Here is a 27587-nt window from a genome sequence, read left to right as displayed (position 1 = left end):
CCATCAGCTGAATTGGAAAGTTACTCTCTCCAAAGTTATCACTGATGACCCAATCTCTAACCCCCAAAGCCCTCCCCTACCTTTTTGGACTTCCTGCTTCTTGTTATTCCTCTCCTTATTCACAGCCCTTAGCTTAGTATCAAACCCCTCCCTTCTCAGAACTCCCTGTGTATCATCCAAATTTGTATGTTCTCATAGGTCTTTCCACCTTCACAAATCTGTTCATTCTCTTCCTTCCATCTAAAAATGTATGCACATCTCAAAAATCCTACCATTCTTAAAGGCTTTACTCAAATGGCCACTATTTATGAAATCTTCCAGAAAACCAAATCAAATGTGATCTTTCCATCCTCTGAAGGAAGGAAAGAGTGGCCTCAGGCATGGGGGAAAGGCTTCCCTAAGCTTTTTCTTATGTATGGAATGTTTAATGTAATTATTACACAAAGTGGGGAAAAATAAGTTGTAAAATATTTTATACCATAATATGCAAGTTTTTATGTTAAAATGTATATTTACAAGAAAAGTACATGAAAATATTGTCAGTTATTATCTTTGGGTGGTATATTTGTGAGTGGTTATTAAATATTTTTCTGTACTTATTATGAAGCTCTTCTGTGTTTTTGTATTGAGCATGGATTATTGCAGAAATAAAACAATGATTAAAGAGACACCAGAGCTAAATATGTGAAGATACAATTAGTTGATAAGACTTCCTGGCATCAGTGCTATAGTACCTCTTCTACTAAGCTTCCTCATTCACCTCCTTTGTGCTTCCACTCACGTGGCCACTTCCTCAGTACCCTCCGCTGTTACCCCTTTTCCTCCAGCTGTGAGGGTCACAGCCAACAGACTGATCTCCCAGTGGACCCCAAGGAACTGGCAGGGCCAGCAGAAGCAATCCCTGCCATTAAGATTCTGTGTACTTCCTCTCATTCTCAAGCTTCTTAGCTTGGCAAGCAGCAGGACTACTCTTAATTTAGACAAAGGGGCTGGGAGAAAGCAAGAACTTGGACTTGGCAAAAGCAAGATTCCCAACAACTTGGAGTTGGTACAATTTTCAGCTTTACTAAAATTCTGAATTCAACGGTGCTATGTATCATTATTCATCTTATGCCAAGAATCTGGCTTTAATCCCTTCTTTTTTCTTTCTTGTCAAATACTGTGGAATGTCATGTCATTTCTTGCTCATTTTCTGCTGTCACAGCAGTAGTGAATCTTACTTCAATATTGGGCCAAGGAGAATCCCTTTACACCCCACCCTCCAAGCCTCCTCTGCAGTGGCAGATGCTGGGACAACTGTTTAAATAGTCATCTTATTCTCTCCTACAGTATAGAGTTTGTTGGCTTTTGTTTGTTTGCAATTTTTAAAATTTTTACAAATATTTGCTCTAAAATAACACCTGATTTACAAAGTTCAAATACTTATTCAAAGTTAATATTTTGGAACAACAATCCTATTCTACAAAAACATAGGTCATTATTATGTTATCACAACTATGTCATCACAACAATGTGTGGTGAAGAAAACCTATTTTCATGGTATAAAGAAATACTGAATTAGATCTGAAGTCATGGATATCAAAGTGTTATTGGGAAATGCAGTCTGGGAAGATGTCCCTGCTGGCTAGGTGAGACCTCATCCAGGTGGAGGATTCTTGACTCTGATCAAGAAAGAATTCACAAGCAGGTTGAGCAGGTACAAGCAAAGAGTATTTGTAAAACAAGGAGGGAGTGCAGGCACACGCCAGAGGTGAGTAGCATCGTGGGAATGGGTTGGGTGGTCTCATGGCTGGAGTTTAAGCAGAGGTTGGAATATTCATCAGGATAGGTGGGGTTTTCTCAGAATAGGGAGGGGATTTCCGTGACAGGGTAATATCGTCTTTTTGTCCTTAGATGGTCTGCCTCAGAACTGTCAAGGCACAGGAAGGCATGTTTTTTTTTCTCTGTTAATAAGCAAATAATGTGTTTTGAGATGAAGTCAGGGTCAACGTCTCCATGTTGGAATCAATCAGTTTTAGCAGGTCTGTTATCTATACCCTGCCTCCCATATCCAGAGAGAACAGTTTACAGGTAATGTTTAGAATATAAACAAGCATCTAGAGAAATGTAAACACTGGCCAAGGTCTCCAAGCCCCTCCCTGTTCACGTCCGGCTATCCACCTGCTATAACAAAGCAATCACAGTGTATCTGCCGACTTGGTTGTCTCGAGGCCCTGGCCCTCCCTCGTACGTGTTTGAAGCGTTGGGAGAAGATAGCAGGATCACCTTTCCAGGAGTTAGGAGCTACTCTTCTGAGTGCCCAAGCTCTAGAGAGGCTGGGAGCTGAAAGATCACATGTTGTTGACGTTACTGGTCCTGGTCATTGCTATCAACAAGCAAACATCTCCAGGCCTCTCTGTCGCCTCATGCCATCCTGCAAAGCTCAGGGTCTGCTCTGAGAACTGTTTCAGATCTTGGCAAGGAGAACTGTATACAGTGGTGCTACTTACTATGAAAACAGTAATAGAAAGGGTCAAATATAAACCTGCAGTCTTCTGAATACCAAACAGTAGCAATAGAATATGTTATGGTGCAATGATTTTCCTTCTGTTTTGAGGGTCTCTATCAAAGTATTAGAACTAGCCCCTTACCTGTAATAGCCTAAAAGTTTGCTACCTCTGGTTTTATCAATAGTTTTCTTTACGCTTCATAGTAAATAGATGAAACATCTTAGCTATTTAAGTAGTTTGTTTAATATATTCTGAAGTCTTTGTTTCAAATAGAACATGAAGAAGTCTCATTATCAGAAGTGTCTTTTACTTTCCCAGCTGATCTTTTAAACAGCTATGCAAGGGGAACTGCTTGCAATTAACACTTCCCAGCAAGGTCTAGGAACTCTTTAAGGTCACCAAACACAGTTTCAAAATCCAGCAGCTAATCATGGGGTTGAAGAAATGGGGGCAATTTAACTAGGGCCATTTCTTTTTATAAGGCAACTTCATTGTGGGAAAACTTCCTTAGTGGTAATAGACATTGTGGATTCAAAGACAATTATTGTTATGCTAGAATTATCGTCCTCTTTTGCATTAAGAAAAATTGCTAAGCTTTGTTTTTTCCATCAGTGAAGAAGAAATATTTCCAAGTACCACTGCTGGTAGGCATATCAAGGAAGTCCAGAGTTATGTGTTAACTGTATTTTAATCTGTAATGCCATCTGTAAGTGGCCGGTGTTTTACACGCAACAACAGACACAGAAACATGATGTATCTTGGTTAAACAAAAAAAAAAATTTCTGACAGAGAATGTATCATACAGTTAAGTGTCCCAGGGTTTTTCAAACAATCCTAGGCCCAATTCCTGCTATAATGTGTTGCTACGGGAGAACTTCAGCCATTTCTAACAGATTCTGATTTTGCCTGATTTAAGGGACAATGGAAGGACCTGGGATTGATTTCTAACCCACTTATTGGGAGTATTTAAATCCCAACCAACTGGAAGCAGTTTTTCTTCCTTTGCGTTCTCACAGCCCTCCTTTGTGTTTCTTTGAGAGCTCTAATAACTGGCTTTGTTGTCTATTTCTTTTATCTCACCTCCCAGATCATAAGGAACTTGTAATAAGAACTGTTTTATTCATCTGTGTTCCTCCTTTGCTTCAAAACTGTTGCACTTAAGTATTATTGTTACATATGATTACCTGTTAGGCCCTGTCTGGTAGTTACCCCCTCATCCGCTTACCTCCCATAAACTTACTAATACTTTTCTTCTCCTGATCTCCTCTCTCCTCATAAAGATTTATCCTTCCATCCTCAGAACTGAACCTTTACCTAATCCTTCCAGAAGGCCCCTTCTAATCAAGCAAAGATTGCTACTCCTGTTCCTGTTTCCATCTCCCTGACTACCAGGACCAGTCTTTGCCTCCCTCCCTCCTCCTTTGTTGTCAGAGGTATTCTTTTCCACCCACGATCTCCCCACCCTCATAGAAAACAAAGGGTGTGTTGTTGAAAAGGAGTTTATGGATAGGCTGTGTAAAGAAACGTCTCAAAGTCCACTTTCAAAGCTAGCTGGTGAGCCTGTTCTTCATCATCCCCTGTCTTTTGGGTGGGTGCTTCTGCTCTGATGCCTGTTACTCAGTGTTGGAGGGAGACAACACTGGCTCTACTCTCCAGAGTTAATCACACAGGAAGGAGGATGGTGGCAGGGCCATGGGAGCTTACACGTGCTGCTTCAGCAATGCCAGAGATAACAGGAGACCCAATCTGTTTTCCATTTGCATCATCTCATTACTAACAGATGATGAGCATCCTTCATTCAGATAATTATGATTGCTTTTAAAATATCACCTCAAGTAAAAGGTATATGTTCCTAGATAAAATGAGTGCCTTGTCTCTCCTACTCAATATTCCTACTGAATTATATATTCTATTTCATACTAATAGTGGAGATAAACTCTCTTGTGCCTTCTTAAGCTTTATTAGGAGACTGAACTAATTTTAAGGAAATGTCAGACCAGGGACGCATCTGTTTCTCTGCATTGTGTAAGAGAAACTGAGCTTAGGGGCAGTATGAGGGGAGGAATAGATAACTATGAAGGAGTATTGCTGCCTCTGTGTGCCAGGCATTATACTAGGGAGTGCACATTATATGGAATCATATCCTCTGCTTGCCCATAAACTGAGGAGGTAGGCATATTCCCACTTTACAGACAAGGAAACCATCGTCCAGAGTCACACAACTGAGGCGAAGTCAAGATTCAAACCTGGGCCTGAGTCCCAAACTCCTGATCTTTAGAAAACATCACTGTTAGAGAGGATTTGCACAGTTGCCAAAAGATGCACTTGAATCTTCCAGAACTGAAAAACCACAGAGTATCCTGGTTTTCCTTCATGGAATAGTTAATAGGAGCTCCTACGATATGCAGATCCTCCTGAAGCATGTTTTTAGCATGAAAAATGTTAGTGGCTGTCTTAGAGCTTCTCTTTCTGTTTTCCTCGCCGTTAAAGTTTCTTTATTCTATAAACAAAGCAGAACAACTGATGGCAGGACTCTTTCCACCTGTGGCATGACTCCCAGACCGTGTTCTCTCACCCAGAGAGCCCACTACCTTCCTAAAACACAAAATTTCACTTAACTTTTTTTTTTTTTGGAGAACAGCAAGATCTTATTACCAAAATGACTCTTAAACTCTTCTCCAAACTTCATTGCAAAGGAAATGAAACTATTAAAAGACCATTGCTCTGTAATTCAGGAAATTGAATCAACTTGTTTGGAGCCATAAGCAGAGGAGAACTTGAGCTGTACTGAGCCAATATGTTGTGAGACTAAACAGTGCCCTGTTCTACAATGACCTTGCCATTCAGAGGAGAGATATGCTGGCTCTGCATAGCACCACACAACCCCCCAAATGCTCGTGCTTTTCTTTACTACCAAAAACTATAGTTCTCTGAACAAAATGAGAATTCTTTGTCAGATGTCAGCATCATAGGTGATTTATTTTTTTACCTTAGATTTTCATTAATGTTCCTATAATATTAGCAGAATAAAATATGTCTTTTTTACACATAAAAGGGCCTCAATCTTGAGCATTAAGAATTTCTGCAGATAAATATTAATAATTTTGAGGTTGGATGATAGGTACATGAGGATTCATTGTACTGCTGTATATATTTCAAATGTTTCCATAATAAAAATTTAAATATTTTTATGATTCTACAGATAAATTTAACTCACATTTTCTAAGTTCTCCCTGTAGTGCTTGCTATACCCAGAGAACACCATCTTTCTTGCCCTCATCTCCCCTACTAATTGAGCACTAGTCAAATTTACACATATTGGACAATGAAAGAAAGGGTAGGGAGGTAAACTGTGATTGGGCTCAAGAGCTCTCATCTACTATTTCTTAGAATAATAAAGTTTATGACAAGAACAGCCATCCCTAACATTTTAGGTTCTAGATTGCTATTGTAAAAGTAATGAACTGCTGTAGACCAAACAAGAAATGATGCGTCATTTTTTTTCCTAAGGAAAATTCAGCCTGGCAGAGCCCATGTTGCCACAGTTTTCAGGAAGTCAGATATCAGTGATTACCGTCCCTCCCTTTTTAAGAAAATTTATCCAAACTTTTAAATAAAGCAAAAGTATATGTATTTTCCATGTCATACTAGAACATTGTCTAACAACCCTTCTAAGGATCATTTTATGTTTAGGCCCTTCATGTGTCCAATATGACCTCATGTGGCTTCTGAGTACTTGAAATGTGGCTAGTGCAACTGAAGAATTGAATTGAGATGTCTGCACATGTAAAAACACAGTAAATTTTGGGAACTTAAAAAAAAATCTTAATAGTTTTTTATATTGATATATGATGAAATAACATTACAGATATACTGGTTTATATGAAACATTTTATTAAAATTAATTCTACCTATTTGGTGTTTTTACTTTTTTAAATGTGAATACTAGAAAATTTATTTATGTGGCTCACATTATATTTCTATTGGACAGTGCTGCCCTAGAATTTATGAGAAGGTAACTTTGTTCAACTATTTATTTATTCCTGATTAGGACCCTGACTGTGAAGTTAGGTGTTAGCCTGTAAAGGACTACTAAATTGCAGATTATTTTGTTTATAACCAAAAGATAACCCCAAAAGTTTTGATTTTATGACTCTATAGGACATTAAATAATTTTGTATCTAACTTGGGAGACTTCATCCACGTTTTATTTTCCTTAATAGTTTATAGATTTATTTGTAGACTTATGTCTCATAGTTACAGTATCACTGTTAAAAGCAGAATCACTGTTATAGGTCAAAGTTAGTTTACTTTTGTCTCTAGAAATTCTCTAGCTGTTTTTATACTCAAAAATACTTTAGTCTTACTGATCAAATGATGATATAATAGATATAAATTTGGGAGTGTTACTCTGTGAACTATTTTATGTGTATATTTTGAATTATGCTTCATTGAACTGTCTTGCCCTGCTTCCCTAAAAGGACAATGAAAATACAGAATAACACTGATACTGAATTATAGTTGTTTTCTTTCACTTTATTTGCTCATGTGTTTATGTAAATAAAGGCAGAGGAACTGTGATATGTTTTAAAATTCCAGACCTCATCCTCAGTGAAAACTTTACCAAGGTCCTTACTCCTAGTTCTGGGCCACAGAAATCTCTTACCCTACACACGGGATGTGCTGTTGCCCAAGCCCCATCCATAAGGAAGAAGGTTTTTATGGGCCCCTCATAAAAACTTAGCCATTTTGACAATTGCCACACTGGTTTCCAGGTACACAGATCCCTAGTTTGGAGCCTTGTTGAATACTTGTTTGCTAAGCCTTTTGAAATCACATTTGAGATTGGGTAACCAATAGGAACCAGTTATCTGTTCCATTTGACTTTTTTTGTTTGTTTGGTCACACTGTCAGCTCACTGCTGAGAACCTAAGACAAGACATTAATAAAGGGGAGGATGGAGAACTGGAGATCGAGGCTCCAGATCTTTTAGGTACCAAGATAATAAATACTACAGAGCTGTGGACTAGGCAAAAGAGAACATCCAGACAGAGTAAAGCCCAAGTCCCTTTTTCTTCACCCCTACCCCTTTCTCTTTTGCATCTAGAGATTTGTAAAATTGCTATAATCATGAATTATTAGCCATGATGTTTTATTTTATTAGGTTGGAATGAAATACAGAAACCTAATCCTGAAACCTGGGGGATCTCTGGACGGCATGGACATGCTCCAGAATTTCTTGAAACGTGAGCCAAACCAAAAAGCATTCCTAATGAGTAGAGGCCTGCATGCTCCATAAACTGGGGATCTTTGGTAGCAGTCCATGTCTGGAGGACAAGTCCACATCACCATGTGTTACTGGCCTGGAAACTGAAGGGAGTTTTGCAAATGAAAGTTTAGATTTCTATTAACCGCCTTTTTTTTTTTAAATACAGATGTAAATGGAATTATAAATACTGTGACCTAAGAAAAGACCCATTAGAAAAGAATTGTACTATAAAATTTCATAAAAATGGATTTGATTTCTTTTTATAAAAGCTTCATATGAATGTAATTTGATTTTTTACTATTAAAACCTAGGTAATATAATACAAGAGGGCTAAGATTTTTTAATTGAATCATATACATTATATAATTTGATCCTTCTTATCTTGAAGTTTCGTACTTGATAAATAAATCATCACATTCCTGTGGTAAAATTTTCTTGAAACCCTGCATCAACTTTGACTCTCTGCCTCACAGTAATGTGTGACCTCTTTGCCTGCATATGTCATGGCCAGGGGAATATGCTCAGTAATGCATTTATCTTTGTATTTCAGGCCTTACAATTCCCAACTTTCTGCCACACTTAAATTATGTTCCTCCATTTGGGTTTGTCTTTTCTGTCTGAAGTACAGCCAGAGAGAACCAAAAAATTACCAGTTTTAATTGAACTGGCCTAATGTGTCTTGCAAGTTTTTGTCTCTTGTGTTAGAGGATTTGGGATCTTTTATTAGAGGTTCATTACCATTTTGGCATACAAGATGATCAGTTTTCCTATTTGGCAACGAGAACACAAAAGCAAGTCCAAGGTATGTTTCTCTTCTCATGTTTCTAATAAGCGGTAGGACTTTGCCTCCTTTACTGCCACCTCACCTTAAGTGGCAAGTAAATATGTCACAAATGGATAATCAGAGCAAGTGGGTGGAGAGCTTAAGCTGATATGGGGCATAAAGAGTTTAGAAACTCCAGAAGAGGAGCAGGATCTGGACAGAAGTGTTTGAGGACAGCTGCTCCAAAATGTTAAGTGTGCTCAAACCCAGCCATGGGAGGAGGCTCTATGTAACCTGTTTTGTCTGGTGACTTTTATTTTAAATGAACCTTTGGAACTCTCTTTAACTCTCCTTAACTGTGGGCCTAAACTCCAATTTATAGCAGAGCAATAAACTCACAGTGCTTATTTTTCCTCTTTTCAGTAAAGAAACCAAAGCAGGATAATAAAATTTTTTTCATTAAAAAAAACCTGAATGTTCTCTAATAGGTCTTTCAGTTCTTTCCCACTATGTACCTTATGTATGACTTTGCTGGCCAGGGACAAAGTTAGAACTTCTATTCTGTAGTCCAGATGGACTTTGTGCTAAATAAAAGTATATATATATATTATGTGTAATGAAATTCTAGATACCATGAAAAAATAAGAGCTATAGCGACACAGAAAAAATTACGGGATTATTATTGTCAAGCAAATACATTAAACATCCACATGAGATCCTACCATCCCTTCTTTCCCCCAAAGCAGTTGTTTTGGTCTTAGCAACCTGTGGCCCTTTTCTCACATCTTTTTTTCCCCAGACTGTTCTGTTTTCCAGATTCAAACAAAAACTCTTCTTCAGCTTTTTCTATTGCCCAATATGTCTCCTTAACAAGAACTTTATCATTTAAAATTTTCACTTTTTTCACATGGAAAAACAAATACTTGGTGTGAAAAAGGCTGCACACAATAAAGTTGCATTACTATCCACAAGAAAGAACTCACATTTCTTTCATACTTCAATGTTATGACTGAAATGCATAAGAAAACAAAAGTTCTGTGGTGTTCTTTTAGATAGTCTCCACATCTAATATTAAAATCTACCACAAGTACAGGAACAAAATCAAATGCTTATTCTCCTGCATAATCCAAAACTAGGGACTTATTTTTAAAACCTTTTTGAATGTGGCCGTCCATCTGCTTTTTTTTTTTTTTTTTAAATCAGAGCATAGAGTATCAGTGAAGCATTCTGAGTGATGGGTGACTATAAAATTTGTAACTGACTGACCTTTTATGGACTGAACCACATATAATAAAGTCTGTCTTGGTATTGATCCAAGAGATTTAGGCCTGCTCCAGGTTTTAGGGACATCGTTAAGTTGGTAAGGGCAACTTCTTCAACACCTTATGTTAATATGTAGTAATCTTGATTCCTAAAGGTTTAATTTTAATATGCTACAGAGAAGAAAAAGAAAAGTCATGATGTTATTCCACCTAGTACAGGTTTTTTTCCTCTAGTACAAATATTACATGTTACCTAGGTAAAAAAGTAAAAATTACTTAAAGAATTATCACCTGAGCTATTTACATTAAAATTTTACCTTTATAAAACTAGTATGATGAAAAGGGGATATGCATAGATCTTTAGCCTTAACAAACTGCATTGTGTAATAGGCCAAAATAGGGAAAGTAGCTCTTTAAAAAAAAGATATGATTTTGTACTGTGTATTTGCCTTAACTAGTAGGGAATGACTTAACTTCCTACTTTACTGTTTTGCCTTTAGCCTTTGTGAAGTGATCGTGCCCAGTGGATCAGCTGGTTTGTTTATGACCATTTTTCATTTTTTGCTTTTCTGCCCTGCACAAAAAGAATTTTTTGTGCTCCAAGGATTTAGAGTTAAAAGAATGTTAAAAGAGAAACTCTCTCAGCAGAATAGATGCAATGACCAAAGCCTCTTCCTCAACACATTACAGTTACGTGTCTCCCATCTGAAACTGGGGAGTCCCTCAAAATTGAATATGCCTTCTCTTATGAAAGTCTGATGAAATAAAGGCAAAAAAGATGTACATGCTTTCATTTTCTTTGAAAAACAGTGCCCAGTTTACTTTTTCAGTCACCTTTAATGGAGATACTTCCACTGGTGATTATCTGGTACCAACTCTGTCAAGACAAGGATAAAGATTTAAAAATCTAAATACTAGATCAGTGTAGCCTTTTCCAACACACCCACAATACTGCTAAAAATGGAGACTTCGTAAAAAAGTCTTTGAGAAATTGGAGTAATGAACACAATTCCTCCCACAGCCTCCAGTGAGTATTCGTGATTTTTTTCTTTGGTTGTGTTTACCTCCTAGTTCCCTTTCCTGATAAAATATAGGTCCAGCATGGCTACCCACTGTGTGTGCACCAGACAGGAAGAGGTGACTGTGACGCAGGCTCACCTAAAATTTTACTGCCATGATAAGATGTCTCTAGAATTTGTCGTCAGAGAAACTATGGCTTGGACTGATTTAAAGATACAGTGTTCGCTGAATCCAACAAGACACTTGATATCTTTGTGCCTGAGATGGAGGCTGTGATTGGATAATCGTTAGCCAGATGGGCTCCTAGCTTTTGGAACAACCTGAGATCATTGAATAATGATTTGTATTAAACAATTTCCAGTCTTTTGGATGAAGACTCAAGAAATTCCACAGAAGGTATTACCAGATTTACAGATAACACTGGAATGGTTAAATATGATAAGTTAAGATTTAAAATTATTTCAGCGCTGAGGTAAATTCATGATGAAATTGGACACATTCCATTGCCAAGGTAGAAGGAGGAGAAACCTGACTTGAGAGTGGTACTCAGGAAAAAAACCTGGCAGTTTTATTTAACCAAATTCCAATATAAGCCCACACTACAGAACACCTTGAGGGGGGAACAAGCATGAGACCTAAAGCCTGTACGAGTGTTTTGGGAGAAGGATGTGTCTAGATCAAGAGAATCGCTCTGGACCCTGGGGCAGTAAGATGAGTCACAGCGGGAATGTCGTGCTCTATTCCAGGGGTTGCACTTGAAGCAGGCTTCAGCCTAGCATTACAGTGTCAGAGTAGGAACAGGAGGGCGAGGACTTTGAAAATACTTCTCAAGAGGAATACATAGGAAAATTAGGGAAGTTCAGTCTGCGGATGAATTCAGAAATATGAGTAACAGCTGTTTTCAAACATTTGAAGGATATAAGAGAAAATACTATTATTCTGCATTGCTTTAGAAGGCAAAGCTTAGAGAAATGGTTCAAATATATAAGGGGGCTATAGATCAGTATGAGGAATTGTTTCTAATAATTATTGTTGATTACAAATCCATTCTGCTGCTGTTAGTGGGTATGCAAACAAAGCCTATGGCTGCCAGGTGAGTTACAGAGGAGATTCCTCCTTTCAGTAGACATTGGTGCCATATCAGCTCTGAGGTCTCAGCCAAAGTTTCAGATCCAACAAATAAATGATCATCAAAAAACACCACTCAGGTGAAAGAAATGTTTACATCCTGGATCCTGAAGATGGCATTTAGAAGGCTGCAACTGCCTCACACTGCAGGGATGGTCTAAGTGTTGCCTTACTCCTCATCCAGTGCGTACGCAGAGGCTATTATCAGACTGCTTATGGATAATATGCTCATTGAGAATTGGAGGCTAACAGTTGTGTATGACCATAATAAATGTAAAGGTCCTTATAGATGAATAAAGGTTCATTTTCTTCTTTACAGTTGCTCTGTGCCCATTCCACCTACCACTATCTTCATTACACATACAAGGGGCAAAAATCAAACTCAGAAACCCAGTTTCTTATGCATATTGTGATTTGTGATTCATTTTCTATCCCCTGTCCTTACTCATAGTAAACAGTCAATAAATGTTTGTGAAATAAATATTCCTTCTGGAAAATTACCTTTTGCTACAGGGAAGCATTTTTCTACTATAATAGCAAGATATCTAATTTATAAATGAATCTAAAACTACATAGATAAATTCTTTTTACACCTTCCACATGCAGGGGCCCTTTTCCTTCATACTGCATTTCTGTATGAGGTAGGTGAAAAAAACATGCTTTTTTGTAAAATAAAAGTGGAGGGATGCTTCTAAAGATTCCTCTACTTCTATGACTATGCATTTAAATCTAGGGATTTCTTAATCTAGAATCTCTTGTTCCCTGAAAGATCTCTGAGAGGGAGAGAAAAGGAGAGAACAAATGTCCATGATTGCCCTGAAATTATATTGAAGTTTTTGTGTACATGGATATGTATTTTTTTCTAGGGAAAGGACCCTTTAATTCATTAGAAAAATTTGAGAACTGCCTTAAGCAGCTTGTTTTCAACCTTTTGTTTTTGAATTCAATTTGAAGACTATACAGCACCCATATGTGCTTGGCACTGAGAATACAAAAATGACAATTCTGAACTCAAGTTGCTCACCATGTAGTGGGGAAGACACATAAATTCATAATAGTGAGATAAATTATAAAAGAAAGTTATGTACAAAAATATTCTGTTGTTTTTCCCCAACACTGATTGACCCCATTGTACACTAGACTAGACCTTTTTGTCACAAAACTTTATGATTACCATGACACCTGCCACCGCAGACGTATTTCTAACAAAATCATTTACTTTCTCTTTTTAGCATGTTAGCAGTGGGACTAAATGGTGTCCTCCCATCTCTATTATATCCAGGAGTTTCTTAGGCCCTGGGGCCTCACAAGCAAGAGATGAAAATGTTCAGTCTAACCATTTTTTATACATTGTGATCAAATGGTTGTAAACCTCTAGACATGAGGGGAATGGTTTTGGATTCCTCTTGACTTGGTAAGTGTAATATACCCAAGAGGCACTGATAGATCCCATAAATGTAGTAAACAAGCTGTTAAGATGACCACTGAGGTGTTTAGAGATAGCCCCCAATTAGTCAAGATTCCTTACTTCCTCCATCAGTTTGGTAACTTTCCATTCATACTAATAAGTGCTGAAGGAAAAGCACTCAATCATCAGTCCCTTACTGCCTATTATTTATAACTTCCTTATGTAGGGATAGCAGCTAATTAAGCAGATCAATAAAAGACTGAAAAAACTTAAAAGAGTTCCAAGGTTCATGACAAGGACTGGAACTAGATCCATTTCCTTGTATAAATGTATAATGAGTTATTTAATCAATCCCCCATTGATGAATATTTAGGTCCTTTCACCCTTTGGACACTACAAACAATGCTGCCAAGATTATCTTTGTAAATATATCACTTGCCACATCTATCAGTTTATCTGTTAAATGAATGCTTAAAAGTAATTCCTGTTTCAAAGGGTAGAGGCATTTTAAATGTTGACAGTATTGTCAAATAAGAGCCATGTTTGTTAATACTGTTGACTACAATTGTTTAACTTTGAGGCTGTCACTAATGATAAATGAGGCAACATGATGATTAGCAAACAAAGAAAAAACCTGGCATGATAGCATTTATATTGCTTTCTTTGCCCCATTGGGTGATATGGACTAAAGGTTACTTCTTTCAGAAAGTGGTAGGAATGATTCCAGACAGGAATTTTCTTTCTGTATTAATGATTGGGGAGGTCCTGAAAGGAATGAAAGACCTTATCCCAGAACAAAGCAGCCATCAGTCCCTTTGTATTCAGGGCAAAGTGGGGAAAACCAAAAGATCCATTTTGTCATCCCTGTCCCAAATCAGATGCCTTTCTATGGTCTTAAACATTTGTGTGACTGACAAGTGGGACTTCTGTTGTAATTCACAATGCAATCACTGTTCTAAACATGCACATGGCCTACTCTGCCTCAGCCTCAATTATAAAATCTTCAGCCAGAGGCTATTCTCTGTTTTGCTCAGTCAGGGATCAGGTGGCAAAAAGAGAAAATTCTCACACTTCATTTATCAAGCTCTTATATACTGCAGTATATTTCTTCCTTTTAGGGGGGCCCGATTAGGGAAATTATTCTAAAGCTGTTTGGGAAGATGACCCAACCTTGCATCATTTCCTAATTCCTAATTTTTGGATGGGGAAATAGAAGTAGCTTAATGGTGACTATCTTAATAAAGGCAGACCTCTAAATTCACAGAGCTCACTCCTTCTGTTTATTTTCATGCCACTAATTCATTGATAGATAAAGTACATCTGTGGTCTAACCAGCTATATGAAGCATCTTTCTTTCCTGTTCTCCTTTCCTTTCATTTGTCTTTATCCCAAAAGACTAATGAGATGAACAGAAAAATCTGAACAAATCTCTCCAAATCCCAGTAGGAGAGTGACAGCAGTCTGAGGCAGAAGAAGTAGCCAGTGAGGCCATGGACAAAGGTCTAGGTGCATTTTAATTTGGGAGTGGGGGCTTGGAGGGCTTTTCTCAGAACATCCTATTTTAAATTATAGTCAATGTTCCAAGCTTGCAGGCTAAATAAGAGGGTTTGGAAGTATTAGAATAAGGGTTAAGTATATACAACAACTCTTAAAAGTAAATTCCTTTGTAAAATGTCTGCAAATTACAGGCTCTTTTCATAACTCATCAACCACATTTTAAGTAAGATAGCAAACTTGTTCTAGACTGCTACCTGGTTGACCTTTATCTACTGAAGTTCATTTTAAAGTGAAGGAAAACACACACCAGTTAAGCCCTGGTTAAACTTATTGAGCCCTAAATTTAACTTTTCCCCAGTTAAAGCCAACTTGTTTTTTAAGAGTGGCGTGTATTTGTGTTAAAGAATGCAAAGATCTGAGTAGTTCCTCTGTCTACCTAGTAAGTCGCTCAGGATCCTATCAGAATTCAGCCGGGACATGAAGTACAGCAGCGCTGTACTGTTGCCTCTGGTGCCAGTAGACAAAATGTCAGTACGCCTGCTGCATTCCCCTGGGGTAATACAAATGAAGTCATTACATTAGAAAATGAATCATGTGCCCAAGATACACTTCTCTCACCCTGAGCACACTGACTCTCCCAGGTTAAGGTCACTGATCTGGCAGCTGAAAGCCTTCTAGTGGCCAGGAGAGGGTGGGGCATAAGTGTCTCTTAAGGAACACAGAGGTTTATGATATTTGAGATGGTAATGACAAAGGTTGGTATGGAGGCTTCAGAAGTTTAAATGTGCCTGTAAGAAGGTAAGTGCCAGGAGGTCAGTGTTAGAATGGAGGGCCAAGAACTTGTCAGCAGGAAGTGTGAACTAGGGCAATTTCAGGAATCAAAGGTCAGGGGACACTAATGTTCAAGAGAAGAAAGTATTTGGCTTTGGGGATATGCTTGATTAACAAATTAGTATTTTAACTCAAGATGAGTACGAACTTTTACTTCTCAAAAATAATAGATTATCTAACCACTTTCAAAATGTTCTGGTCTAATTAACCTTTACTAATAAAAGGTAGGGTTAGAAGAAAACTAAGAACTTCCTTATTACTTCTTATGTATAAAAACGTTTGTAGTCATGTTTTAATAGAACATTACCAAAGTTGACCTTTACTGTGCATGCCAGAAAAATCTCACTGTTGTCTTGAGACTCTAGAGAAAACAATAAAAGGAACTGTTTGGCAATCTTGACAACCATTTGTAACATTTCTAAACAGCCTAATCAATAAAATTACAAATTGCATGGCTCAACTCTATAGGAACCTATAACCGACATAAATAACTCTTCCCCATCAGAGGCATTAGTTTTGGAGATTATTGTTTTTATCATGATTTTTATCTTGAATATTTCTTTGTGCCCACAAAGCTCATCCTGAACCTCTACCATCTCATACACATTCTCATACCACATTCTTTGAGTAAAGAAATTACAGTTTCAAGCTTGCTGTTTCTTTTGATGCTAAGACACTTAAAAGGTAAGTCTGGAAAGGGAGAGAAATAGTGCTTATTGCTTTCCCATCTGGATTTTGCAAAGTAAACTGCAGGAGAAAACAGTACAGTCTCAATCGGCATGCATTTCATTTCCTCCTGTCTCTCTGCTCAGGATTAAGTGTTCCCCTTGTCATCACTCAAATGGAAATATGATCTCATGTTTGTTTATTTTGTTGGTCTTTGCACTTTCTAGGACAATAAAGTTAATTTTTATTTACTGACATTACTTCTCCCCCTAAATGGGGAAACTTTGCAGGAGGCTTGCTATAAGCTTATCCAAGTACAGCTGAATCCTTTGGTAGACACTATAAACATAGAGTGGTGCTGTAAGGTGCTAACATGGCATCATTCTGTAGTGTCCTCTCTAAACTCCAGGTACAAGTCCAGATTCCCTGGGCAGGGTTACCAAGTACTAAATAAACTAATTGGTTATTAATGCTATTCTTAAATCTTCTGATCTTGGGATTTCTTCAGTGAGAAGAAAGGGGTATATTCCATTCCTTATACAAGAAAAAAAAATACAGATAACAGTATACCTAAGTGAACAAGAAATCTTCAAGAAAAAATTACTGTATCTCAAAAAGCAATTAGGAGAGAAAATGATAAGTATCTGAATAGGTGTCTTTAGTTTTTCATTGTCATTTCTCTATGTCCAATAGATAAAATATATTGCAAAGGACAAAACAGACTAAATAAGGTATATCAAGATGAAGACACTTATAATAGGCACTACAAAATTCCATGATAAAGGAAAGAAATTTCCAGTATGGAAAATGGGATACATTTAAGAATTTGGGGAGTTTTCAAGGCATGAGAAATGTAAGGGAAAAAGACATAATTTTACTTCTGAAACCAACAATACAGTCCCATTCTACAGCCACCAGATTGGCAGCACTCTGGCCATACCCTGTTAGGGTTCAAGGTTAGCATGCCCGGTAATTCCACTGTAAGATATATACCACCAGACAAATTCTGCATTACACAGGAGATATGAACTAGAACGTTCACAGTAGCTTTGTTTGGAGAACCAAAACAGTGAAAATCACAGAAGTATCCCTTAACAGAAGAGTAGATAATCCGTGGAGTGTATTTGAATAATGGGCTACATCACAATTAGGATGAGTGAACTAAAGATCCAAGTTATTAATCTGGGTATCACTCAAGAACAATGTTGAGCAAGAAGTGCTATTGTGAGGATGTGTTCAGGTTACTGTTTATATAAAGTTACTCTTGCAAAACCCAGGCATGTGGAATTCCCACATTCAAAACTTAATTCTTTAAGAATGGCCCTTGGGTGTCCCCATAAAAGACAAAATGAGCATCCTAACCTAATGTAAATATGAAACAATCAAAGTTGTTATATGAAAAATGTTGAAGTTAGGTGCCTGAGTCCTGCTGTCTTGGTCTCAGTGGTACTCTTGGCCCCAGGGCTCAACCTAGAAGCATTGGGTTAGACTCCTGACTGCTTCTTCCTAGGTTGTAGTGTTCAACCAGTATTCATTGCCATTCCCCTTTTTCCTCCTTCCTAACAGAACCCAGATTTTTATCAAGTATCTTGACTTATCTAAGGGTAACCCCATGCCCTTGCCAATAATTGATTCAGAAATGGACATATGAATTAATTTGTGCCAATGATAAGTGAGTAGTTTGCTAGTTTTCAGGATAAAACTACAGAAAGAAATGGTCTTTCCTCTGCATTGTTGTCTATAGCTTTCAGGCCCAGAACTGCACCAGGCTGCAGGTGAGCCAACACCTGATGAAGGGCAGAACCAAGAGAATTACAGAAATGGAGTCAGTGCTGCTAAATTAAGTCAAGCCTGAAGACCCTCTGAACTCTGGGCATCCAAGTAAGCAAGTTAGTATATATCTGTGTTGTTTAAAGCTGGGTTTTTGTTACGTGTGGCCAAAGACATTCTAACTGGAGCATACATATACATATATGATGCATATACATATATGAAGCATACAAATATGATGCAGCTTTCTCAGCTGTAAGCAGGTGTACTGATGTCTGCCTTGCTCTACTACTTCACTCAGTGCTTTTGGAGATCAGTGAATGTGAATGTGCTTTGTAAACTATTCAAGGGCAAAGTGGTGCTATTAGTAATTTTGCTATGAAGTTTGATATACAAATTTTGGTTTCCTATATGAATATGTATGCTTTAGGATGTATAGTTATTTATTTTAAATGATATTTTTAGAAATCTGAGAATTTATGTCATTCTTTTGACTCATATAAAGCAGTTACACTTTTATAGTATCAGTGAAGAATATCCTCAGCAATTAATTCTTACAAAAGTGCAGGGACAAAGCATTTTAAATGGCCATTTATATTAAAAAAGTAAAAATATATTCATCTGTAAAATATGGTCTCCGTACTTAAAAACTGTATGATCTTTGGCATAACCTGTCTATGTTGCAGAATCTGCAGTATCTGTAAGGTTAAGGGGGAAAATACATGTGAAGTACTTAGATCAGGGCCTACCACACAGTAACAAACTGAATAACAATCAATACTTATTTAACACACTATATTCCAGGCATGCTCCAAGCATTTCACATTTATCAACTCATACAGTACAACTGTATGAACTGTGTTGTTGAGTTGTTATAGTTTTAATGTTTAAAATAGCTTTGTTCTTTCAGGGAAAGTTGCATTCTTACTATTTTAAAATTCAAACAATACAGAAAAGTACAAAAATGAGATGAAAGTCATCTTATTACTTACCTGGATTACTAAGCTGGATAAGCAGCAGACACTTAGTGTGGCATATACTCATAGTACACATAGATATATATGTACACAAGTGGGTGGATATGCATACATAAGTTTTACATGTATATGTACACATCTATTTTATGTAGGACAAAAGGAAAAATGTGGCATTATTTTTTAAACTGTATTTGATCCCACATCCTAGGGGATAAATAGAGTGAGGATTTTTCATATTATTTGGATGGGATGTTGCTTGTAAATGAGTAGGGTCTAATCAAGCAGCAGACACCAAAATATTTCTTTACGTTAATAGGGTCATACTTATTTTTACTGGTCTTAATTACTTTTAAAGTAGCCCTTCAGTCACAGCACATGACCATTATTTTTTGTATCATAAGTACTTATTCCTACCTAATATTTTTCATGTTAATCTATTAACTTCCCTAACAAAAGTTTTATCTTTATTTGCTTTCTTTTTTTAATTAAATTTCTAAATTAAAAATGTTTTTAATTTTAATTGTGGTTAAAAACATAAAATTTACCATCTTAACTATTTAAGTGTACAGTTCAGTTAAGTATATTCACATTATTATGCAACAGATTTCCAGGACTTTTTCATCTTGCAAAACTAAACTCTGTACTCATTAAGCAACTTTACATTTTCCCTACCCACACCCTGGTACCATTCTACTTTCCATTTCTATAAATTTGCATCAGTCTTATCTTTTTTAACTTAGCTTTTGTTCCCCAGCATCTGGTATAGTATACTCAGAAATATTTGTTGGGTAAATGAATGAATCTGTATTTGCAATGTACAGAAACAAAGAAACAAACAGGTCACAGCCTCACTTATACTAAGAAATCAGTAAGTTCCAAATTGCTAAAATTTATTGAGCACTTACTACGTACCAGGCACTTTCCATTAATTCTGCACTTGGCCCCTAGAGTCAATTTCCAACACAGCAACCAGAGTGATCCTTTAAATATGTCAAGTCCTCTGCTCAGAACCCTTCAATGGCTCCCTATGATACTAGGATTAAAGGTTAAACTGTTCACAGCGGACTATATAAGGCCTTATCCTACTCGGACATCTTCTCTTATATTTTCCTGCCTTCCATCTCTGTCCCTTCTTCCCAATTACACTGGATTCTTCAGTTCCTCAGATATTCCAGCAACACTTACCACTGGGCCATGGCACTTGTTCTCTCTACCTGGAACATCCTTGTCCTAATGTCCACATTGCTCATGCCCGCACTTCCATCACATCTTTGCTCAAACATTACCTTACTAGTGATGTGATCCCCAACATCCCTATTGAAAATAGCAGCATGTGCCCCACTCCCACTCTGGTTCTCCCCAGTTACTTCCTGTATTTTGTCCTTAGAAGTTACAACCATGTGACCTACATATTTCCCCTATATATTTTACTTGCTTTGTTTCTCTCTACACAATGGCAGCTATTTTTATTTTATTTGTTACTATATCTCAGCCCCAGAACTATTCCTGATATATAGTAGGTGCTCAATAAATATGGTTTAAGATTATGAATTAATAAAGAGTGACAGAAAGCAGTTCTGTGGTTGCTTTGGGCCTGTGAATTGACTGAGAAGTGCAAAAGGAATTGTTCATATCTTAATTATGTGTCTGATTACACAGGTATCTAAACTTGTTAAAATTCATTGACATACATTTAAATGGGTGCATTGTATTGTATGTAAATTATACTCCACAAGGGTTTTTTTTTAACTAGCAATTTGCTTACAGTCTCAGCACTTGCATAGTAGTAAAGCTATACCTCAACCCCAGGTGTGCCTGATTCCAAAGTCTGTTATCTTTTTATGAAGCTATGCCACCTCCCCTAATCTCTTCCCTACCTAGTTTCTACAATGACCCCCCTGAGTTCTTCACCAGAAGCCTCAGTCCCACTTGTTTTCAGATTTATACATCTCCAAGACAGGCAATACATTTTTGGTTCTGTCTCTCTCCCATTCTTAAGATCTTAGGAACATTAATCATGTAGATGATTGGAACGCATTTGTCTCCCTCTGGGAAGCATGGTATAACTCAAAAACCCACAGTCTACTTCCTAGGATAAGAATCATTACCTCTCAGAGGTTCAAATTCCAAATCTAAAATCAGATACTTGCCAGATGTTCAATGATACTTAAATGGTCAGTTTTATTTGTCAGTTTGACTAAGCTATATAGTACCTAGTTATTCAATCAAACACTAATCTAGGTGTTGCTGTGAAAGTATTTTGGTTGATGTGATAAAAATTTACAGTCACGTGACTTTAAGAAAGGAATATTATCCTCCACAGCCTGGGTGAGCCTGATTCAATCAGTTGAAAGGCCTAAAGACAGAATTGGGGTTTCCCCAAGGAAGAAGAAATTCTGCCTGTGGACTGAAGTGTCAGCTACTTACTGAGAGCTTCCAGCTACTCTTACTGATGCTAATTCTGTGGACTCTGGACTTGCCTACCAAGCCCCCACAATCACATAAGCCAATTTCTTGCAATAAATCTTTGTGTGATGTGTGTGTGTGTGTGTGTGTGTGTGTGTGTGTGTGTGTGTGTGTGTGATATGTGAAAAGCATGCAGGAGTGCTGGAAGAATATTCATTCTTCCAATTATTACTGTTGTAATGATAGCTCCACGGGCTAATTAGTCCCCAAGTATTCATGCTGTTCACTGGGCCTAGGTTGTCTACAGGGATGAGTGATTATAGATACGCTGCCATCTCTTCCCTCTCCCTGCCCATGATGGAGCGTGCTTTGATCTCCATACCCAAATTATGCCAGACTTGAGCCCTCTAACCTAGCCCTCTAACCATTGCCTCTACTTTACCCTTTAGTCTAGGACCTGAGTGGTGAGTGTCACCTGAATTTCCTGCTACTGCTTTATTGGAAAGTGGTCACCACTTCTGAAGTTGAAATGTTTGTATCCTTTGGATGCTGCATGAGTGGCTCTGCCTGTCCCACCTGGCTAGGCTTCTGGAGACAACCTTGGCAGCCAGGTCCCTCTTGCTGCATCTTAAACCTTCTTCATCTCACCAACTCCATTTAGCCACTCCATATAGAACATCAAGCTTCCAAGTCATGGCATAAACTGTAAAAGATGGTTAGAAAGACCAATTCTAATTACTCATAAGTGTCTCAGCCACAGAGAACAGGGCCTTTTCCAGAAGCAAGTAGGACCCAGTTTTCCAAAGCTGAGACTGAGAATATTCAGTGTGTGTGTAAGGGGGAGGTTGGGGGTGGGTGCAATTTTGTAGCTTTGATTATTTTCAGAAATTATTATTCAAATAACTTTTCTGCTATATTATCCATAGTTCTTAACCATTCTGTCTGAGCAACTGATTGTAGTATTTGCTAAATTCTGTAAACTCTTAAATATTCATAAGATAGAAGAGGGTAAGGTGCATATCAGGTTTTTAAAAATTATTCATTTAGTCATGAATTTCAACTTACTTCACTACAAAAACCTTCCATCCAAGTTGTGAATGACTACCAAGAATGACTAATTTGAGATGTTTTTTTCTTCTCACTTGTCCCAGATGATGCTTAAAGCAGTGACTGAAAACAAAGGAAAGGAAGAGGTCTTAATCATTCCTAGACCTAATGGTGGAGATTTCTACACCTAGTGGCTGTGCTGTTGGCCAGATCACTTGGTGTCCATGAACTTCACCAATAACTAAAGCAAGCAGACTAGTCTTTCACAGTCCCTTTAGCTCTAACGTCCCATGTGCCTATGTGTTCTATCTTTGAGAATCAAACTAGCATTTGAGATGCCCATTCACGTAAAGAAGAAGGAGGTACAGGGCAGACAATCAGAAGTCCTATTTGCTTGAGGTTTTCCTAACGTCCATAGGAAATGGGTAGTGGATTCATCAGTAAAAATATGACCAGGGCAAAGTGTGGGCCCCCTGTATATAATAACAAGGAGCGCCCTTCCTTTCTCTTGCTAGAAAAGGTGATTTTCACTAAGGAAGAATGGGACTGCAGGTAGTGAACAGGAAGAGGTAGGATAGTGTATGCTATTGTTTTTTCTCTTGGTGGTGAAAGGGAAATTGCAAAAGAATGGAAGATGCTGCAACATAGATTTCTTATCTTGGTACTGTCGTGGGGTCTCAGAGAATCACGCAACTGATGAATTGCCTGGGTCTGATGAAGCAGCAGCTTGTCCCGCCCGCCTAGCACCAGCCCAGGCCTGTGGTGGTCTAGCCCTCCTTGACGTCAGTGCCTCACAACCCTCACCCCAGTCCTAACCCACACACTATCTATCCACCTTAATTCCACCATGGCCACTGAGACAAACAGCAGAGGGGAGCTGGGGACAGAGAGCTCCCCACCAGAATAAAGTTTTCCCACCCCTAGGGAGAGGCTCCCTCTAAAGGACAGAAACTCATCACCAAATTGAAGAGAGAGGTATTTGTTCCTTTTGAGGCCATTACCCAGGGTTGTTGAAAATGCCTCAGAGAGAGTTCTGGCACCAGCTGGGGCAACTGTGGTTTCCACCAGCTCAGTACCTGATGAAAATTAGAAACTGGTAAGAGCCAGGCTATTTCTGAGAAACTGGAGAGCTGTGGTCATAAGCCAGGCCATATCAGGTGGGCTGAAAAAGCTGACATGTCTGGAGTTAAATACCTGTCTGTTATTCTCCTACAACCTCTGGATGTCTTTCATGTATCTGGTATAAGCTGGAAAAAGAGAGGTCACATATAAATAAGCCTTAGTAGATTGAGGGAAATGAAGATTAACTCAATTCCTATTAATTTAGATGAATGTCACTTATACCTCCCAGTGTAGGCCAGGCCATGGGTAAGAGAAATGAATTGAGATGAATATGAGTTTTTTTGCTTTCTAAAGTCTACAGATATTTTTCTGAGAAGTTAGACCTTTCTTAGTCATGATAGAAATAGATACATCTATGTAGAAAACAACTGGTTTTTTAAATTGTGGTAAAATAATACATAGCATAAACTTTACTATTTTAACCATTTTTAAGTATACAGTTCAGTGGCATTAAGTACATTCACAATGATTTTTGCAACCATCACCATTATACGCATTAAACTCAACTCCCCATTCCACCCTTCTCCAACCCCTGGCAAACAGCAGTCTATTTTCTATTAATTTAACATCGCTATATACTCATAAGAGTAGAATCATACAGTATTTGTCTTTTTGTGTCTGGTTTATTTAACTTAGCATCATGTCCTCAAGGTTCTTCCATCCATGTTGTAGCATGTATCAGAATTTACTCTCTTCTTGAGGCTGAATAATATCCCATTGCATACATATATATATATATATATATATATATATAACATTTTGTTTATCCATTCATTTTGTCAATGGTCACGTGGACATTTGGGTTGTTTCCGCCTTTTGGCTATTGTGATTAATACTGCTAGGAACATTAGTGTCCAGATATCTGTTTAAGGCCCTGCTTTCAGTTCCTTTGGGTCTGTACCAGGAAGTGAAATTGCTATATTCTACAGTAATTCTGTGTTTAGTTTTTTGAGGAACCACCTCATTGCTTTCCACAATGGCATTCCCACTAGCAATGCAGAGAGTTCCAATTTCTCCATATCTTCGCCAATACTTGCTGTTTTCTGTTTTCCAGTAGTCATCCTAATGGGTGTCAAGTGGTATCTCTGTGGGTTTGATTTTCAATCCCCAAATGATTAGTGATGTTGAGCATCTTTTTATGTGTTTATTGTCCATTTACATATCTTCTTTGGAGAAATGTCTCTTCAAGTTCTTTGCCCGTTCTTTAATTTTTTATATTGTTTTGATTTTTGTTTGTTGTGTTGTTTGTGTTTTTACTATTGAGTTGTAGGAGTTCTTCATATTTTCTGAATATTAATCCCTTATCAGATATATAATTTGCAAATATTTTCTCCTGAAACAATTAAGTTGGCATGTTTTAATTTTTTTTTCAAGCTGGATTTTATGGCTAAACAAGTGATTCATGGTATACGTTTTCAAAAAAAGTGAAATAAAAAACTAAAAATCACTTGAAACTGTATAATCCAGAGATAACATTTTATTGCTCTGTATCCTTTCAGGTTTTTTCCTATGCATGCAGAAACATTTTCACAACACAGACTACATATGCTATTTTATAACCTTTCTGTAGCAATAAACACAAATATGTATGATTGTTCTAATGCACTGCAAAGTACTCCACCAAAAAGATATACCATAGTGTATTTAATCAGTCCACTGGTAATAAAAAATTTAGGAGGTTTCTAACCCACCCCCACTGTAAACAATGTTTCATGAAGGCCCTTTATGCATATTTTTACATATTTTTCCAATTCATTCATTGTGATAAATTCCAAAAGTTGAATTTCTGCGCCAAATAACATGCATATTTAAAATTTTCATATCCTATGTGTTACCAAATTACCTTCCAGAAAGTCTGAACCAATTTGTACTCATACTGTGTATGAGAGTGCCCATTGTCCCACACCCTTGCCAAATTGGCACACTTTCAACAAGGGTAAAAATAGGTTCTTGTCTGCTTTTCTCCCATGAATCCTGCCAAAGAGCATGATGTGAAACTAAATGAGAGGAATATAAAGTTGACAGATGGGAGGTATTTTGGTCACTGTAGTTTTATCTAAAGCACACCATTTTCCCCTCAAAGCAAACGGGATAGATAAGGCCTCTTCATTTTTCCTAGCACTAGTACAAGTGCTAGGAAGTAATTTCCTAAATGAATTGATTCCTTAGAGAGAGAATGTCTCTGAGGATGTAAAAATTACTCAGACCAAATGTGCTCTGGGTTGAAAGAGCATATACATTTTCTCCATATAACAATTTACATCTTTTTTTAAAAAAATGCAAAGTGTTTTACTCTGTGCTATCCAAAGTGTTAGATCACAGCCTATTCTGAATGTGCTCATTTACTTGTATGAAGTTCCCACTATTTTTTTCCCCAACCTTTTTTTATTTTTTTTAACTGTTTAAAATTTTTATATTGAGATATAATTTACAGTGAGTGTAATTTTCTCTCTTTAAAATCTGTTTGCAAATAACTGCAACTTTTAAAGATAATCCTTTCACCACAAATTAGTTAATGAGAAAGAAATATACATTTAAACATACTCTCTTTGGAAAGCACAAAGGGAAAAGAACAAAGTTTTTAAATTTAGCTAATTTCACTCCCTGAATACATGATCCCAAGTACATAATTTAACTTAATATGCTTTTGTTTTCTTATCTGATAATCTAGAAAAATGAAATTTACTCTACCTTCTCAATAGAGATGTTGGAAAGACAGAATGTCCTAGTACTATAGTGAATTGAATTGGAAGTTTTTAAAATGTGTATGTAGTCAAGCATATTTAAATTCCTTGAATCTGACCTTGAAATTTTTGTGCCCAAGGGGATGTCTTTCTTTTTCAAACGAAAACATAAAAATCAAATGTATGCTTTATAATGCAAAATTATCCTCTTATTTTAGTATTAATATCAATTAAAAGCACTTTGAAACTGTTAGCTTCCCTGATATTAATGACCCATGACAAAAAGCCAGAAAATAGTTAAAATAATTACAAAATATGAACTGTACATTAATAATCCTTTATATTTTTTCTTCTGTCAGCCACTTAATAAATTGAGTATATCAAATTATTATAAATGTGGTACTTCTGAAGTTAGTAAAATTATATTTTTAAAAAGGCATACCAATAAAACTTTTAATTGAGAAAAGAGAAAGTTCAGTCCAAATCCTGTTAACCTAACAACAAAACTATGAAAAACCTCACAGTTTTTCAGATTCCAGCCCAGTCTATATTCTAATGTTTTTCTTTTAACAGACTGGTTAGGAGTGGATGCCCATTCCCCAGTCTGTCCACCCCCAGGAAGAACAACTTGAGGGGTTCAGGTCTCTCCCTCTTGCTCAGTCTCTCCATGGGAAAAAGCACCTTCTTTGGTAAGATTGAGGGAAGGAACTGCTAATGTGTCATCCAGCCCTTCTTTTTTTCAGAGTGACCTGTCATAAGGACTTAACCTGGTGATAACTTTTTAATAGTAGGCTCTGGACTGCAAGAAGACCTGAAGTTTGAAGAAATTTATCTTAATTTGGTGAAGTATTAGTAAGCCCTTTGGACAACAGATCTACATCACATTTCGCAGTCAGCTTTATTAGTAATGAAGCTGACTTTTTATTTTTTATGGCAAAAAAACACAGAACATAAAGTTTGCCGTCTTAACCCTGTCTAAATATACGACTCAGTCATGTTGATTATATTCGCATTGTGCAATCTCCGGGACATTTTTGTCTTTCAAAACTGAAACTCTCTGCACACTAATCAACAGCTCCCTGTGTGCCCCTCCTCTGGGCCCTGGCAGCTGCCAGTCTACTTTCTGTTTCTATGAATTTGATTACTCCAGATAGCTCTAGATAATTGGAATCATATAGTGTTTGTCTTTTGGGGACTGGCTTATTTCATTTAGCATATCATCTAGGTTCGTCTATGTTATAGTAAGTG

General features: G+C 37.3%; 1 protein-coding gene across 3 annotated transcripts in view; it reads left to right on the top strand.

Moving 5' to 3' along the window:
• NLN (neurolysin) overlaps positions 1 to 27587 on the top strand; it is a 181968-nt gene that overhangs the window by 111734 nt on the left and 42647 nt on the right. For all 3 annotated transcript variants that reach the window (XM_037026144.2, XM_073235642.1, XM_037026145.2), the window contains 2 exons: positions 7654 to 11199; positions 18078 to 18222. In XM_037026144.2, coding sequence (XP_036882039.2) covers positions 7654 to 7788 — 135 coding nt within the window. In that variant the 3' untranslated portion in view covers positions 7789 to 11199; positions 18078 to 18222. The remainder of the gene's footprint in view (positions 1 to 7653; positions 11200 to 18077; positions 18223 to 27587) is intronic.

The sequence above is a fragment of the Manis javanica genome, chromosome 1 (genome assembly GCF_040802235.1).
Source record: "Manis javanica isolate MJ-LG chromosome 1, MJ_LKY, whole genome shotgun sequence".
Lineage (NCBI taxonomy): Eukaryota > Metazoa > Chordata > Mammalia > Pholidota > Manidae > Manis > Manis javanica.
The sequence above is the reverse complement of the archived record's forward strand: the minus strand, read 5'-3'. Positions and strand labels throughout refer to the sequence as shown.